General features: G+C 38.3%; 4 protein-coding genes across 5 annotated transcripts; 3 read left to right on the forward strand and 1 right to left on the reverse strand.

Moving 5' to 3' along the window:
* Positions 1 to 82: 82 nt before the first annotated feature.
* LOC125205193 (polyubiquitin-like) lies at positions 83 to 2,908 on the reverse strand. The gene is made up of 2 exons (XM_048104016.2): positions 2,762 to 2,908; positions 83 to 2,166 (listed from the first exon to the last, which is right to left on the reverse strand). The coding sequence occupies exon 2, from the start codon at positions 2,164 to 2,166 to the stop codon at positions 337 to 339; it is 1,830 nt and encodes a 609-aa protein (XP_047959973.2). The 5' UTR covers positions 2,762 to 2,908; the 3' UTR covers positions 83 to 336.
* A 1,769-nt stretch (positions 2,909 to 4,677) lies between these two features.
* Positions 4,678 to 8,127, forward strand: FIE (Transducin/WD40 repeat-like superfamily protein). Its single transcript, XM_048106568.2, has 13 exons — positions 4,678 to 4,936; positions 5,027 to 5,092; positions 5,196 to 5,318; positions 5,473 to 5,553; positions 5,662 to 5,754; positions 5,857 to 5,932; positions 6,540 to 6,619; positions 6,712 to 6,783; positions 7,144 to 7,203; positions 7,328 to 7,424; positions 7,559 to 7,622; positions 7,694 to 7,753; positions 7,840 to 8,127. The coding sequence occupies exons 1-13, from the start codon at positions 4,760 to 4,762 to the stop codon at positions 7,901 to 7,903; spliced, it is 1,113 nt and encodes a 370-aa protein (XP_047962525.1). The 5' UTR covers positions 4,678 to 4,759; the 3' UTR covers positions 7,904 to 8,127.
* An 847-nt stretch (positions 8,128 to 8,974) lies between these two features.
* LOC125204328 (uncharacterized) lies at positions 8,975 to 12,609 on the forward strand. 2 transcript variants are annotated; one of them, XM_048102949.2, is made up of 11 exons: positions 8,978 to 9,363; positions 9,744 to 9,831; positions 10,739 to 10,830; positions 10,916 to 11,034; positions 11,148 to 11,263; positions 11,334 to 11,461; positions 11,537 to 11,623; positions 11,925 to 11,985; positions 12,073 to 12,113; positions 12,188 to 12,308; positions 12,369 to 12,609. In XM_048102949.2, the coding sequence occupies exons 1-11, from the start codon at positions 9,014 to 9,016 to the stop codon at positions 12,426 to 12,428; spliced, it is 1,263 nt and encodes a 420-aa protein (XP_047958906.1). In that variant the 5' UTR covers positions 8,978 to 9,013; the 3' UTR covers positions 12,429 to 12,609. The 2 variants fall into 2 exon arrangements, with proteins under 2 accessions (XP_047958907.1, XP_047958906.1); XM_048102950.2 differs by lacking the exons at positions 11,925 to 11,985; positions 12,188 to 12,308; positions 12,369 to 12,609 and having other exon boundaries at positions 8,975 to 9,363; positions 11,986 to 12,115.
* Positions 12,610 to 13,100: 491 nt separating this feature from the next.
* Positions 13,101 to 14,079, forward strand: PNSL3 (PsbQ-like 1). Its single transcript, XM_048103668.2, has 3 exons — positions 13,101 to 13,384; positions 13,461 to 13,750; positions 13,902 to 14,079. Exons 1-3 carry the CDS (start codon positions 13,135 to 13,137, stop codon positions 13,998 to 14,000), a joined length of 639 nt encoding a protein of 212 aa, XP_047959625.1. The 5' UTR covers positions 13,101 to 13,134; the 3' UTR covers positions 14,001 to 14,079.
* The last annotated feature ends 2,452 nt before the right edge of the window (positions 14,080 to 16,531 follow it).

The following is a 16,531-nucleotide window of genomic DNA, read 5'->3' on the forward strand; positions in this document are numbered from 1 at the left end:
TCTCAAAATTGAGGAGTTTTAATTTGAGTAGGCAAGGTTAAGGTTATGTTTAATCCACACAATGTTTAGATATAGATCATAATAGATCAAACCGAAACTGGATATAAGCAGCTTCAGTTCCATATTTCCAACAATCAATATGTATCACCGTGTATTTACATGCATATTATGAATCCAAAGGTTCAAGACAACATAGTTCAATACTAATATTCAAAAAGAAATATTGTCAACGAAGAAGACACAAGGTCAACAAATCCAACGTAAAACCAGAAGCAACAAATCCTAACATTAAACCAGAAGAAACCAACAGATAAAGGCAAAGCAGATTAGTTAAACTTAAAAGCCACCACGGAGGCGCAGGACAAGGTGAAGGGTGGACTCCTTCTGTATGTTGTAGTCTGCAAGAGTCCTTCCATCTTCCAACTGCTTACCAGCAAAGATCAACCTCTGCTGGTCTGGTGGGATGCCCTCCTTGTCCTGGATCTTGGCTTTCACATTGTCGATCGTGTCCGAGCTCTCCACCTCCAACGTGATGGTCTTCCCGGTCAGAGTCTTCACGAAGATCTGCATCCCTCCACGCAACCTCAGCACCAGATGCAGGGTGGACTCCTTCTGAATATTGTAGTCTGCCAAAGTGCGGCCATCCTCCAGCTGCTTTCCTGCAAAGATAAGCCTCTGCTGATCCGGGGGGATGCCTTCCTTGTCTTGAATCTTAGCTTTCACGTTATCGATGGCGTCGGAGCTCTCGACCTCCAGAGTGATGGTTTTCCCGGTAAGGGTCTTGACAAAGATTTGCATTCCACCCCTCAGCCTGAGGACCAAGTGGAGAGTGCTCTCCTTTTGGATGTTGTAATCAGCTAGAGTTCGCCCATCTTCGAGTTGCTTGCCAGCAAAAATCAACCGCTGCTGGTCTGGGGGGATGCCCTCCTTGTCCTGGATCTTGGCCTTCACATTGTCTATGGTGTCAGAGCTCTCAACCTCAAGGGTGATGGTCTTTCCAGTCAAGGTCTTAACAAAGATTTGCATTCCACCCCTCAGCCTGAGCACCAAGTGAAGAGTGCTCTCCTTCTGGATGTTGTAATCAGCAAGAGTGCGCCCATCCTCCAGCTGCTTGCCGGCAAAGATCAGCCTCTGCTGGTCTGGGGGGATCCCTTCCTTGTCTTGGATCTTGGCCTTGACATTATCAATGGTATCGGAGCTCTCAACTTCAAGGGTGATGGTCTTGCCTGTGAGAGTTTTAACAAAAATCTGCATACCACCACGGAGGCGTAGGACCAAGTGGAGGGTGGACTCTTTCTGGATGTTGTAATCAGCTAGAGTGCGGCCATCCTCAAGCTGCTTGCCGGCAAAGATCAACCGTTGCTGGTCTGGGGGGATCCCCTCCTTGTCCTGGATCTTGGCCTTAACATTATCAATGGTGTCAGAGCTCTCGACCTCAAGGGTGATCGTCTTGCCCGTGAGGGTTTTGACAAAGATCTGCATACCACCACGGAGGCGTAGCACCAAGTGGAGGGTGGACTCCTTCTGGATGTTGTAATCAGCTAGAGTGCGGCCATCCTCAAGCTGCTTGCCAGCAAAGATCAATCTTTGCTGGTCCGGGGGAATTCCCTCCTTGTCTTGGATCTTGGCCTTAACATTGTCGATGGTGTCGGAACTCTCAACCTCAAGTGTGATGGTTTTGCCCGTGAGGGTCTTAACAAAGATCTGCATACCGCCTCTGAGACGAAGGACCAAATGGAGTGTAGACTCCTTCTGGATGTTGTAATCAGCAAGTGTACGCCCGTCCTCGAGCTGTTTGCCCGCAAAGATCAACCTTTGCTGGTCCGGAGGGATCCCTTCCTTGTCCTGGATCTTAGCCTTTACATTGTCGATGGTGTCTGAGCTCTCAACCTCAAGGGTGATGGTCTTGCCCGTGAGGGTCTTAACAAAGATCTGCATACCGCCTCTGAGACGAAGGACCAAATGGAGAGTAGACTCCTTCTGGATGTTATAATCGGCAAGTGTACGCCCATCCTCCAGCTGTTTGCCCGCAAAGATCAACCTTTGCTGGTCCGGAGGGATCCCTTCCTTGTCCTGGATCTTAGACTTCACATTGTCGATGGTATCGGAGCTTTCCACCTCAAGGGTGATAGTCTTACCAGTCAAGGTTTTCACAAAGATCTGCATCTGTGTAATTCACATACATATCTGATCAGAAATCGAACATATATATCTTCTATACCTTATTAAAATGAAGGAGGAAGCTAAATAAGATCAGAGACAGATTTATCCACATCCAAATATCGATTTTATAGTAGCATCTAAAAACAGTAGTCCATCTATTTTCCTCAAAACTTTGTTTATCAATCACAACCAAAATTAAAAACACAATCAACATCATGGGCATGCGATGGATCAAATTTCAATACTGATCATCATCACAACCGATTCATTCACATCCAAAATAAATCAACAAAATTCAAAGAATCAACACAAGCAAACGAAAAATAACCGGATAATCAACCGATCTAACTATTTCCCCAACAATCCTGATAATTTGGGAATCAATCACAACCAAAATTAACTACACAATCAACATGATGGACATGAGTTCAATCAAATTCGTTCCTATAAAAAGCATACTACGCCTCGATGTCATCGGACGGAAATCAGATGTTATCGTTCACAGTTCCAGAAACACAAAAATCAATAAATTACAGATAATACGGATAAGAAAGAATCACATTATATACAATAACCATAAGCAGAAAACAGAAGTTACCTTGATCAAATGTATTGGAGAATTGCCTAATACAAGCAGAAATTGGAAGAGATTGGAATGAGATTGAGAGAATTAGGGTTGGGAGGTCATCAATATATAGGCAGGGAGACCGGCTTAACACAATTTATTCATTTTTTGGATAAATTTTTAAACGAATGATTCTTTAAAATATTCTTACTTTTGTCATCTAATTATGACTGCATATATTTGGGAGTATTATAGTAATTTATAATTAATTACTTACCAATTTGCAATATTTGTGGTTATTATAATTTATAATTAATTACTTACCTAATTTGCAATTCTACATCTAATTATAATTTATAATAAATTACTTACCTACTTTGCAATTCTACATCTAAGTAGTTATTGCCATCTAATGATAATTAATTATGTGGCTTTTTCTGGTGATAAGAAATTCGAATTTATGATTTTTCTATTCTGTCCATTTAATTTAAAAAATAAAACAATATTAAATTTAAGAAATATTTCACTTTCAATTCAAATGATACGACAAAGTCAAACTCCATTTATCATATACTCCCTAACTCCTAAGTAATTAATCATCTAACTTGCTACACTGGATTTTTTGATGCGATTTTCTTGTTTACCGACAAAAGAGAGAACGTAACAAATACTTATTCCTTGGAATACATCCAAATTATAATCAAATATTGTAACTTTGAATACATCCAAACGTAACAAACACTTATTCCTTACTTCCTAAAAATTAAATCAAATAATGTTACATTGAATACATCACATAATGTGTTGTCATTTTTGCCTTGCTTGGAAATTTTCTTGCATGAAGAAATAAATGACATTACTATTTACCATAAAATTATTTTGAATTGTTTTGAATATTAATAGGAAGTTTACAAATAGAATAGTCAACTTCTACGCTCTAAATTTTAGCGAGAAAGGATTAGAAAAACATTTGTACACCAAAAAAGTGGATGCTATTGCACATGACAAAAACAAGAAAAGAACCTAAACCCTAAACATGCAATTATATATGAGACTACATATTCGAAAATTGTTAGTTAGTACTATATTTTATAAAATGCGTTAAGTTCTTTTTTCTAACGTATATTCATTCCATAATAGATGTCACAGTGAATATACGAGATATTAGTAAATGTTATTTTGTGGGTTTAGAACATCTCCAAGGGGGAAAGGTATATTGAGAAGGTATATTTCTCATTTACCTCCTCAAAAAGGTTATTATACCTTCTTAAAAAGTAATGGACTCCAAGGAAAGAAGGTAAATTCAAAAAGCAAATAAAATAACTAATTTTATACCTTTTCTATTAAGAAGAGGTAAAGATACCTCCTCAAAATAAAAGAAGGTATAATACCTCCTTAAATACTCTTTCCCTTGGAGCATCAAATTTTATGAAGAAGAGGTAAAAATGGTAGTTATTTCTCTTTACCTCTCCATTTACCTTCTCCCTTGGAGTTGCTCTTAGTAAAGAGAATTATATGTTTTAGTTTTTTTCATAAAATAAGAAATATGACATCTACTTTGGAACAAAGAGATAGCATTTTTTTTTAAATTCCTAAACAAAACGCGCTTATTATAGATAACCATAAGATAGTTGATTCATGTGAAGTTTATTAAGTAAGGTAATTATCGGTTAAATGTCTTGTAGTATAGCAATATAGTTTGAAAACGAAGAAAGCAGAAGAGAGTGACATATAATCGAAAGGACTTGTGTCGATTCAGTACGAGAATTGGTTGTTATAGCTTAAAATTTTGATATGGAGTATATCTTTGTTGGGATAATTTTTAGAAAACGTTGAATTAATTCGATTAATCTAAAAACATAAATCATTTTTAGGGTATTTTTGAAAATTTTGATTATACTGCATATGAGTAGCGTTTTCAAGAGTATAGAGATAGCGAAACACGACTTAGGTTCAAAAGTGGAAGACAATTCCGATCGCAGTTGTTTCGAACCCAAAGCATAAACCCTTTGCGGCGGAGGGAAGGGAGTGATGGCTCGGATTCCGCTGGGTTGCGAGGCGGTGGCGGGATCGCTGACGCCGTCGAAGAAGCGGGACTATAGGGTTACCAATAGGCTTCAGGAAGGCAAACGCCCCATTTACGCCGTCGTTTTCAACTTCATCGATTCCCGCTACTTCAACGCCTTCGCCACTGCAGGCGGCAATCGCGTATTTTCTCTCTATCTCTCTGTCATTACTTCCAATTCGTGATGTAAATGAGGATAATTTGCTAATAAAATGCTGTTTGTTACGTTTTAGGTGACTGTCTACCAGTGTTTGGAGGGCGGTGTTATAGCTGTGCTGCAATCGTACATTGATGAAGATGTGAGCAAATTTGAGCTTCTATTTTGTTTATATTTCGAGTTTTTTTTAGCTAAAGATGCATTTTTCTCACACAGTGTTTTACTGTGTTTGGTACGTATATTAGAAGGATGAATCGTTCTACACGGTCAGTTGGGCTTGCAATATTGATGGAGCACCATTTTTGGTGGCTGGAGGGCTTAATGGAATCATCCGTGTTATCGATACTGGCAACGAGAAGATATACAAGGTAGTTTTGCTTGAAAGCTAGATGTTTGGCCTTTACTACTCGAATGTTGATTATGAACATGTGGAATGCAGAATTGGAAAACAGACTCAAACATTTTATGAATAGATTCAATGTGTACTAGTATCTTATTTCTTCCTAATTCCAATGTCTACAGAGTTTAGTTGGTCATGGGGATTCTATCAATGAAATTCGGACTCAGCCGTTGAAACCATCCCTTGTTGTGTCAGCGAGCAAAGTGAGTGATTTTTAGCATTGAGTCTGTGAAGTTCAGTCTCCTATTATTTGTACCATCGCCAAGAATAGAAGGGTTCAGTATTTACTCTAATAACCAAAAATGAACCAGGATGAATCTGTGCGCCTGTGGAATATCCATACCGGGATATGCATTTTGATATTTGCAGGTGCAGGTGGCCATCGCAATGAAGTTCTTAGTGTGGTATATAATAAAATCATACATTCTCTCATTTTATTTATCTCACTTCTCTTTCTTTTGGTAATATGGGATCATCTTATGTTTTATTGGTTACGGCTACCATAGGACTTCCACCCCTCTGATCTATACCGCATCGCAAGCTGTGGAATGGATAACACTGTCAAGATCTGGTCAATGAAAGGTAACGACGGGGTTGCTATGTTCTACCCGTACCTGTTCAGTTGAATAAATAAAACTTGCTTATAAATTGATGAATGCAATTGTGTTTTAGAGAAGTTTTTTTGTGATGTTTAGCTGCATGATGCATCTAACCTTCTTTACAAGTCCAGTTGCTTTAGCTTTTTGTCTTTTGCTACATTTAGGCTATATAAATTCCTCACAATTAATCAACAATCCATTCTGCCCCAGTTGATTGTACCTGCAATTAATTTGGACTATTATATGCTTATTTTGTTTGTTGTTTAATTGTTTTCTTGTGTCAGAATTCCATTTTCTGTTTGCTTCTGTTATACTACCATTTGCATCTTAATGATGGCCAATTCGTGGTTTACTGTTTAATTTTCTTATTTCTGACAAAAGCATTTAGCTTCCAAATCCCTTTTACAAGTACAGAAACTGTATTATTTTTAATACTGCTCATTGCTTTAATTTGCCAAAAGCTAGTTTATGTTTCCCTTATAGACCGTCACTTCATCAGCAAATGCCTTATTGTCATTGATTTAAAGCTGAAGCACCAGCTATTTAGATTATTCTATGATGTTGGTTTAATGAATTGTAACTTTTTGCAGAATTTTGGACATATGTAGAGAAATCATTTACTTGGACAGACCTACCTTCCAAATTTCCAACAAAATATGTCCAGTTCCCAGTTAGTAATGTTTATTCCTCTTTTCATTATATGCTGAAATAAAGGTGCTGTGTTGTGCTTCACGTTTCTGCTCCTTTGTTTCGTCTTTCCAGGTTTTTATTGCATCAGTACATACAAATTATGTTGACTGCAACCGCTGGATTGGTGATTTTATGCTCTCTAAGGTAAACAATCACATGCCTTTGCAAAAAATTAGCTTGGTACCTTTTGTCCGTCACTCATATGTTCAATAGCATGAAAGCAAGGAAGACTTGTATCTTTTTTTCCCGTCTACTTTCCCTTCATTCGCTAACTTGTAGTTGTGTTCAATTCTCCTATTACACTTGATTCTTTTTCAATTCTCCACCTAATCTGTATTATGCACATGAAAAATATACTCTTGGTTACACTGATTTACTTCTATGAGTTTCCCCGATGTTTAAACAGCACTGGCAGGACTTTTTTCTATGCTGTGTTGCTTTCCTTCTTCACATGAGCAAGTGATTTTTATGCTTGGGTGGTGATATTTTGTTCTGTATCTGCAGAGTGTTGATAATGAACTTGTATTATGGGAACCAAAAATGAAGGAACAATCTCCTGGAGAGGTTAGACTGAACATTTTCAAGCTTTACCAATATGTTGAATTGTGTACGCTTAAATTTGATACTGAATGGCCTTTTCGACATAGATGGTTTGATTGACACATTGTATATTATGAATTTTGTTCAGGGTACAGTTGACATCCTCCAAAAGTACCCTGTTCCTGAATGTGATATCTGGTTTATTAAGTTTTCTTGTGATTTCCATTACAAGGCAGCAGCAGTAGGTAAAACCCCATGATTCTTCTGTGCTGTTTATTCATCCGAGTATTGTTAATGTGTACAAATCCAGTGTTGAATAGAGTGAATTAGAAATTAACCAAGGTACAGCTGTTCCTTAGTACTTATATTCTTATTTCAGGGAATAGGGAAGGGAAGATATACGTGTGGGAACTTCAGTCTAACCCTCCGGTTCTCATTGCAAGGTACGTTTCTTTCCTAGCTTGCCCCGCTCACTTTTCACTCTAGCTTCTTACACATTTGGCTGCATTCTCAGATTAACTCACGCCCAGTCGAAATCGTCAATTAGATTAACCGCAATGTCTTTTGATGGAAGGCAAGAACTCATGACCCCTCTTCTCTCTCTAATTTATACTCCACTAGTTTGAAGTGAGTGAACCATTTTTATCCATGTGGGTGCAGCACCATTCTCTCCTGCTGTGAAGATGGAACAATATGGAGATGGGATGTGGTAGCAAGCTCTTGAGATTCCGAATCGGCATGTAATTGAAGTCAGCAGGACATTTTTGTATCCAAGCTCAACAACTGGGATAACTTCTTGCAGCTCTGAACTTAACTTGATGTTTTAACCGAAGCCAGTCTTTAATTTATTTCGTTGTAAATTTTATGTACTATGTTGTTGTCACACTTAAATGTATGTTGTTACTTTTGCTAGTATTTTTTATATTAAGAAAAGCCTGCAACCGTCCATTTAACTTGTAGTACATTTTAAGTTTGATTTGATCTTGTCCTATGTCTTTCTTTTTTTTTGTAAATTATATTTGGAGGGTAAAAAACTCATGTTATGGTCTTATGGAATCGGCTGTAATGAAAATCTTGTCAACTATGGCATTAATACATCCACAGACCACAATGTAGCTGACCATTAATACATTTATTCATAAACCATAATAGGAGTACTATTAAAATATTAATTTCTTTTCCCAAAACAAGGCTTAATCCAAAATTATTTTCAGATATGAAAATTCAATGATTTAGGGACAATCCCTCAAACTAGATCATGAAATTATGAAACCAACTAATATGATCTAATAGAATCTTGTATGAGATTAAATAGATAAAATTATGTGAAGCTAAGAATAATTAAATGTACCAACGGGGTGTAGCGCAGTTGGCAGCGCGGAGCTGTGGTAACCTTGAGGTCACGGGTTCAAACTCCGCCACCCGCTGGGAAACTTTCGGCCTTAATCCGCAAACCCAGTCGAGCCGACTAAGACTTTCGGCCTTAATCCGCAAACCCGGTCGAGCAGGATTAGTCGGATTCCGCCGAAGGTGGTCAAACCAAAAAAAAAAAAGAATAATTAAATGTACCATTTTTCCAACTATTTCTTTTTACATTTCTTAAAACTCGTACCAAGTAATAATTATTGTGAGACGGAAGGAGTATTATAAAGAAGATTTAGTAATTAAAGAGAATTTTCAAGTATAATTTTGAAAGTAATTTATTAGTACTACTATAACCTAATTTAGATTCTACATGGTGTAAAAAAAATGTTTTACTAAAAAAAAAACAACTAGTTGTAGTATGTAAATAAAGACTTACTATTAGGGAGAGGTGAGAGCCGGCGGCGTAGCAATGGCAGCTAGGAAGCGAGCTACATCAACTACTGTAAAAACTACGGAGCCCGCCCCGGAGAAGGCTAAGTCCGAGAGCCCGCCGCAGGAACTCCCAATTCGACCTGCAAAATTGGCCACAATCCTCAAATTCTTTCTCATATTCTCGATTCCGTATTTTTACTTGATTTTCACGCACTACAGGATCGATTATGCGATTAAAAGATCGATCCTGATTAGTGCTTTCGTCAGCGCCATAGGCTTCCTAATCACGGTTAAAATGATCCCCGTGGCGTCCAAGTATGTGCTGCGGAGGAATTTGTTTGGGTATGATATTAACAAGAAGGGCACTCCTGATGGATCCATTAAAGTGTAAGTTTAATTCTTTCCCTAAATGCTGCGAATTGCAGTTATGGATTGCGATTTCAGTTCGAGCTGAAACTGTGATGTTTATTGTCCCTGAATTATGCCATAGTTTCCCAGTTCAGATTGGATTCGTTCGTGCAATTTTATAATTGAAGCTATATAAATATGTCGAATTATTTGGCAGAGTTTTAACGATGAGTTTTTAGCATTACATTTAACAGATCTCATTAACACAAGTTTGATTTGGATGAGTGTTTCTCCTAGTGACTAATTGCTATGTTCTGAGATATTACTCCGCAGATTTTGAAAAGGTTTGGAATTGCCTTGTGTACTACTGTATGTTGGAGGTTTTGTTGATCAAATGACTTGTTTTTGATGCAATGCAGGCCTGAATCGTTGGGTATAGTTGTTGCTGTAGTTTTTCTAGCCGTCGCTATCTTGTTTCAATATTTCAACCTCACAGCAGATTCAAATGTAAGTTTTTTTATTGCATTTCTACTCTTGAAATACCTTAATGTAAAGCGTATAACTAGCGAATTTCCCAGTAATGTTAATTAGGCATCATATACAAGTTCTGTCTGAGAAAATTAAAATGTATACATTTAAGATGCTATCAGACCTTAAAATGGAAGTGGAGAAAATCCTGTGAGACGTGACAACAATCCTTAGCAGACATGAGATAGTTGAACTTCCAGAAATCCTTACTATGGTGACCCTGATGCTGGTATCATCATAGTAGTAATGCATGACCTGGGACATGGGAGAATAGAGTCTATAGACACGATTAGAACGTGTATTGGGCGAAATTATATGAATCAAGTAGTAGAAGCTACTATAGGCAGTGGTATTTAGATTTAACCACATATCATCTAGTTTAAACAACAGGGATAAGTTTATAATATGGAGGTTTATACAACATTCTGGCCCTTATGGCATAGGAATGCTACCATTGCTTGCATGTGCATGGTTAGCAAAAAGTACCTCAAAGATTTTGATTTCTGTGATTGACAGACACATGCAGGACGAGTGCCCGTTCCTCTATGTTAGATGCATTTTTTGGTTTCAAAATAGTCTGTCAGTCTGGACTTTGGAGTCGAGTTGGATTTGTATAAGAAAAGCAGTGTGAAGTCTGAACTAAACAATAACTTAAGCAGATGCCCCAGCACAATAATTACCCCACTTTGAGATTTCATAGCGTAATCTGTGGTGAAAATATGAAAGAACATGGCATCAAACCTTTCCTTTTATAGTACATTCTTCAACCTACTTTTTCTTATGAATCAAATATTCATTTTCCCATTTCATTCTTCACGTTGTTCTTCTGTCTGAGCTTTATACACATAATTTTGGCGAGAGTGAGATGTTTCCTTTTTTCTTTAAGTGGCTAGTCGAATACAATGCTGCACTGGCATCAATCTGCTTCATCACTCTGCTTGGTTTTGTGGATGACGTCCTTGATGTACCTTGGAGAGTGTGAGTTTTCTATATCTCACTCCTGCTTTATTTGAAAATGACCCATATGGCAGATTCTTATATTCTTGTGTAATTTTGAAGACAGGAAACTGGTGTTACCATCTATTGCTGCTCTACCATTGTTGATGGCTTATGCTGGGCATACAACTATAATCATACCAAAGCCACTTGTTCCATATGTCGGAATTGACATTTTAGATTTAGGTAATCTGTTACATTTTCTCTATTTGATCGCATAAACAACTCCATGACTTGATTGCCATGCTTATTCTATATCACATGCTCCCGTCTCTCTAATATTTCATCGGCGCTATTAGGGTGGATATATAAGCTCTACATGGGGTTGTTGGCTGTGTTCTGCACGAATTCAATTAACATTCATGCGGGTATTAATGGCCTCGAAGTTGGACAGACAGTCGTTATTGCTTGTGCTGTAAGCCAAAAATGGTCTTTATTATTCCAATTTAAGTGGTCGTATTGAATCTAACATATTTCTTTTGCAGATCTTGATACATAACATCATGCAAATTGGGGCAGCTACTGATATGGAACACAAACAAGCACATGTTTTCTCCATTTACCTAGTGCAACCCTTGCTTGCAACTTCTTTAGCATTACTTTCTTTCAACTGGTACTGGTGCTTGTACTCTTTGAACATAGAATTGAACGTCTTTAGGTGCTAATCCGGTCTCCATCTTTTCCATAGGTATCCCTCTTCAGTCTTCGTCGGGGACACTTACACTTACTTTGCTGGAATGACTATGGCCGTTGTCGGCATTTTGGGCCATTTTAGGTGTGTCACTGACTCTCTCATACCCTACATAGCTTGAAATTATAAGTTGTGTGTACGACAAGTTTGTACTTTTGAAATCAATTGCAGTTTATTATATCTGTTCAACATAGTGTGTGTTTTTGTGTATTCATAAAGGATGTGTATGAACTAAGGTTTCCTCTCAAATTGGGTAATATGTTCAACATGGTTGATTGGTTGCCTGTGAGTTTGCTACAAATAATTTCTTTGATATTATCATGCTTTCTTTTTGTCGATTCTTTCCATTATGAATTATGCTGTCTACTAATTATTTTTATTTCAGCGAAACACTGCTGATATTCTTCGCTCCACAAGTCTTGAACTTTCTGCTTTCGCTTCCTCAGGTTCTCTCCCCTCCTCTCTCTCTCATGCATAGACATGAAACACAAGAACATGTATTGATGATTGCCTATATTTCTTCTCTCTCTCAGCTGGCTGGCATTATACCTTGCCCACGACATCGACTTCCAAAGTAAGCTTCTTGTTGCTTTTTAACAGTTGTGAGTAATTTCCAGCTATATTTCTGACTTACCTCATCATTCCCAGGTTCGACCCCAAAACTGGGCTCCTAACAGGGACCAACGATGGAACTCTTGTCAACTTATTTCTCCGGCAGTTTGGGCAGAGATCGGAGAAGTCCCTCTGTATTCTGCTCTTAGCTTTCCAGGTATTTCACCTCCTAATCATCCCATAGTTTTCCTTGTGGTTGATGATATTCTTAATGCAGGCTATATGCTGTGGATTCTGCTTCTTGCTCCGGTGGCTCCTCACCGGCTGGTACAAGTGATACACTCCACCACATTTTTTGCTAAATTAGGGACCGTATTCCCTGGAAACAGAGATTGCAGAGCAGGCTTATCTTGCTTCTAACTTTTGTACTTAAACAGTTATAATTACTACTAACAGCTCTTGCCAGAGATATTGTATAAACAACTAGTATGTCAATTAATGCATCATTCAAGCGATTAGTGACGATTTTACTTACTAGTTAGGTGATTTAAGAGATGGATTTAACATTTAAGGAATGGCCTCAACCACAATGACTATTCTAGTCTCATAGCGGATTCTTGTTTTTTTAAAAAAATTTTATTTGAATATGATATAGGCATTAATCCACATAATTACCTTTATCTTGTTTCATCAAGACGGCCTTGTCTTAGATGTCTAGCAAATATTCATCTTAAATTCCACCCAAAAATCACAATATAAATTATCCTACTAATATATACGAGTAAATATTCATGTGATAGAATTAATGGATCAAACAAGTTAGTAGTTTCAATTATCAAAAAATATACTACTCCATATTTCCAATCTATATTTTGAACATCTTTATAATTCATAGCCATAAAATCCATTTTCTTTATTTGATGGCACGTATGTACGTAGGAATATTTGACATGAATAATCCAAAAAGTAAGAGAATATCTTATAAGTATTTAGGATGGATATGGGATGAGTGGATAGAAGCGTTGTTGAGTTAGAAAGCAGTGATGGCAGCTCTCTTGGAAGCCCTCCCCGCCGTTTCCAACCTCCGCCGCAGCGTCGAAAAGCAACGGCCAAGACCTCCTCGAATCATCATCAAATGCGGCATGAACCACGACGAAGCTCATGATCACCATCTCCGCCTAACAAGGAGGCTCGCCATCGGGATTACACTCCTAGCAAACGCAGGAGCCGCCTCCGCCCAAGACAACGGCCTCTGGATCGACGGCCCCTTGCCCGTGCCGCACGCCACTAATAGTAAGGAACTTTTACTGAGTAGTAGTATTTTAAATTGAATTGAAATATGATACTCCATGTGTGACTGTGAATGAAGAGATCGACAACGAGGAGACGAAGACGCGTTCGTTCCTGAAGAAGGGGATCTACATTGCTCAGGTCGGGACCAAGATGAGGATGCAGAGGCTGAGGCGATACGCCTTCGATCTGCTGGCCATGGCCGACTTGATAGCCCAGGAGGATGCGTGGAACTACGTCCGCCGCTATCTCCGCCTCAAGTCCACCTTCATGTACTTCGATTTTGATCATGTCATCACCGCTGCGCCCCTCGATGACAAGCCTCCGCTCCTCGACCTTGCAAACCGCTTGTTTGACAGCTTTGAAAAGGTAACTAACTAACTAACTAACTGAGATTGATTTTGTCACTCACCAAGATTAAATACGGAATTAATCATACAATATTCAATTAGGAAGAATTTCATGTGTTTATGAATCAGAAGAAGGATGGAGTTGGACTAATTGATGTTTCTTTTGACAGCTTCTAGAAGCAGTGAGAAAACAGGATGTTCCTCAAATATACTCCTGCTACGAGTCAACCACACCAATTCTTCAAGAGGTCATGCTTCGAATGGCTTAAATCAACACAAAAAGGTTGTAAAATCATAAATACTCATCATTCATTCAGCTATTCATAGCCATTACAGTCTTCATCTTCACCTTTTTTTATATATATACAAATACGAATATGAATACGAATACGTAACTCACTAAACTAGTACATTCATATCACAGACTTAGGTTGGAAGGAGTATTTGTGATGAGTGAGGATTTGAATTTGTAGTGATTGGATATACTACTATATTATCAATGCAAATGACATACTACTACAATACATGGGTTGAAGGTAGAAATCTTAGGTTAGTAATTCCAAATAAGCAAACAATTTCTAAATGTCAGCCAATGCTCATACGAGAATCTGAATAAGACTTGAGGCTTGTTTGGCGCCTTGGCACACCTATTTCACAAGCATTAACCCTTGCAGCAAACCGAAGTGAACAAACTGATTCACCTACTGATGAAGGATCCGGCGACACGTTTGTTGGAATCTATGTCCGGTCAATGAACTTTGACCAATTATAATTTCAACGGGACATTTAATTTTGTAAAATTGCAAACTTAATGAGCTATGAGAGAAACTTAATTCAATAATAATAGATCTCCATAACATTCCAAATTAATAACCTTCAGCTTCTTTTCTGCAAATGCCAGTTGCTCTTGTAATCGTCTAATTTGCTCCGTTTGACACAAGCAAGTTGTCTGACACAAAAAGGAAAAGAATAGCCATTAGAAAGATTAGAAAGTGTTTTCAATCATTCCAGGTTGTTAATTCTTGACAGAAAAACAAACCTCTAGGTCATTCACCTCGCTAGCGAAGCAATGTAACTCAACACTAGCCTTTCCAAGACATTCTTGGTATTTCACTACTTCAGTTGATAAAACTTGAACTAGAGACAATTGTCGATCACGATCATCTCTTATTTGTAGTAAATCACCTCTCAAGCGTGTAACTTCATTGGCCAGTGCCTCCTTTTTCTTTATAGCCTCATTTTGCAAATCCTTTGAATATCAAGCATATATAATTAAGGTTAGGTTAATCAAGTTGACCAACTAGACAACATGCACATTACCAATTGTTGATGTTACTCTTAATCAACAACTACAACTATAACTGAACTTGAGATTGGGTCGGTTCCAGTTAGTTTTTTACCAAATTTTAGTGTCGGTTAATCGACAAGTCGGTTTAGTTATTAACCGAATAACCACCCATATCAGTATTCTGATTCTGTTTAAGATTATGCGATTCAATGTTCCGGTGAAATGTTTCGGATTGAATGGTCCAGTGAAATGACCCGGTAATTTATGTTTATGATCTATTGGATAGCTTTTAACTTGTTTATTTTCATATGATCTTTTCAATACAACACAGACATTTAGAGATATTACTCTTAATCAACAACCACAACCACCTATTAATTCTGCTGGTAATTACTTTCGTTTATATAATTGTTTTAGTAGAGAATTAGTTTTTAACATGTTTATTTTCAGATGATCTTTACAATTAAGAACAGACATTTGGATTTGAAAAGGGCAGAGTTGACTGAAGAGAATATTCTCCTATCAATTGAGGAAAGAAGACTAGCCCGAAAGAACAAAGAGTTCTCTGGAAGCGATCAGATCTGAAGCGATCTTGCAGCAAAGGGAATCGCATTGATGGATGTTGGGAATGACACTGTCTGGAGGCCCTGCGTGTCAGCTCAAGTAGAGAGCGCTGAGGTTGATGCCAAAAATGTGCCGCCTCAGTCGGCTAAACCAACCGATAAATAGCAGTTGCGAACAATAGATTTAACTTGTGAACTATGTCAGTAGTACCAAATCATGTTATTAAGATTATTTACTCATGCTAAATGTATTAAGAATAGATTATTTACTCATGCTCAGGACATGTTCAGCGCTCACATGCCCAACAACAACCACAATCGCAGCCCCAACAGCGAGGGGATATCAAGTAATGGGAAGGGGGTTGACACCCCAACGTGGGTCCTATGGTGGCTGTGGCGGCGGCAGAACACCAAGGCCACCTAAGTATCAACAGGGTCAGGGCCGTGGTGGTCAGTAGTATAGCCGAAGAGGTACAGTACGCAGAGGCGCATTCATATTATCACTATAATATTAATTTTCAATTCTATAAGATATTATTATCAATTGTATGTTTCTAACCACAGTACTGGATGAATAGATATCAACTTTACCGTTACAGGACATGGTGGTGTTCAGCGGCGCTCACCTGCTCAACAACCACAATCGCAGCCACTGCAGCCCCAACAGCGACGGGGATATCAAGGGCCGGGAATGGGGTTGACACCCCAACGTGGGGCCTATGGTGGCCGTGGCGGCGGCACAACACCACGTCCAGCTAAGTATCAACAGGGTCGGTTCCAGTTAGTTTTTTAACCAAATTTTAGTGTCGGTTAATCGACAAGTCGGTTTAGTTATTAACCGAATAGCCACCCATATCAGTATTCTGATTCTGTTTAAGATTATGCGATTGAATGTTCCGGTGAAATGTTTCGGATTGAATGGTCCGGTGAAATGACCCGGTAATTTATG

This window comes from Salvia hispanica, chromosome 6 (assembly GCF_029641045.1).
Source record: "Salvia hispanica isolate PSC_SH4W2 chromosome 6, Shi_PSC_v1, whole genome shotgun sequence".
Lineage (NCBI taxonomy): Eukaryota > Viridiplantae > Streptophyta > Magnoliopsida > Lamiales > Lamiaceae > Salvia > Salvia hispanica.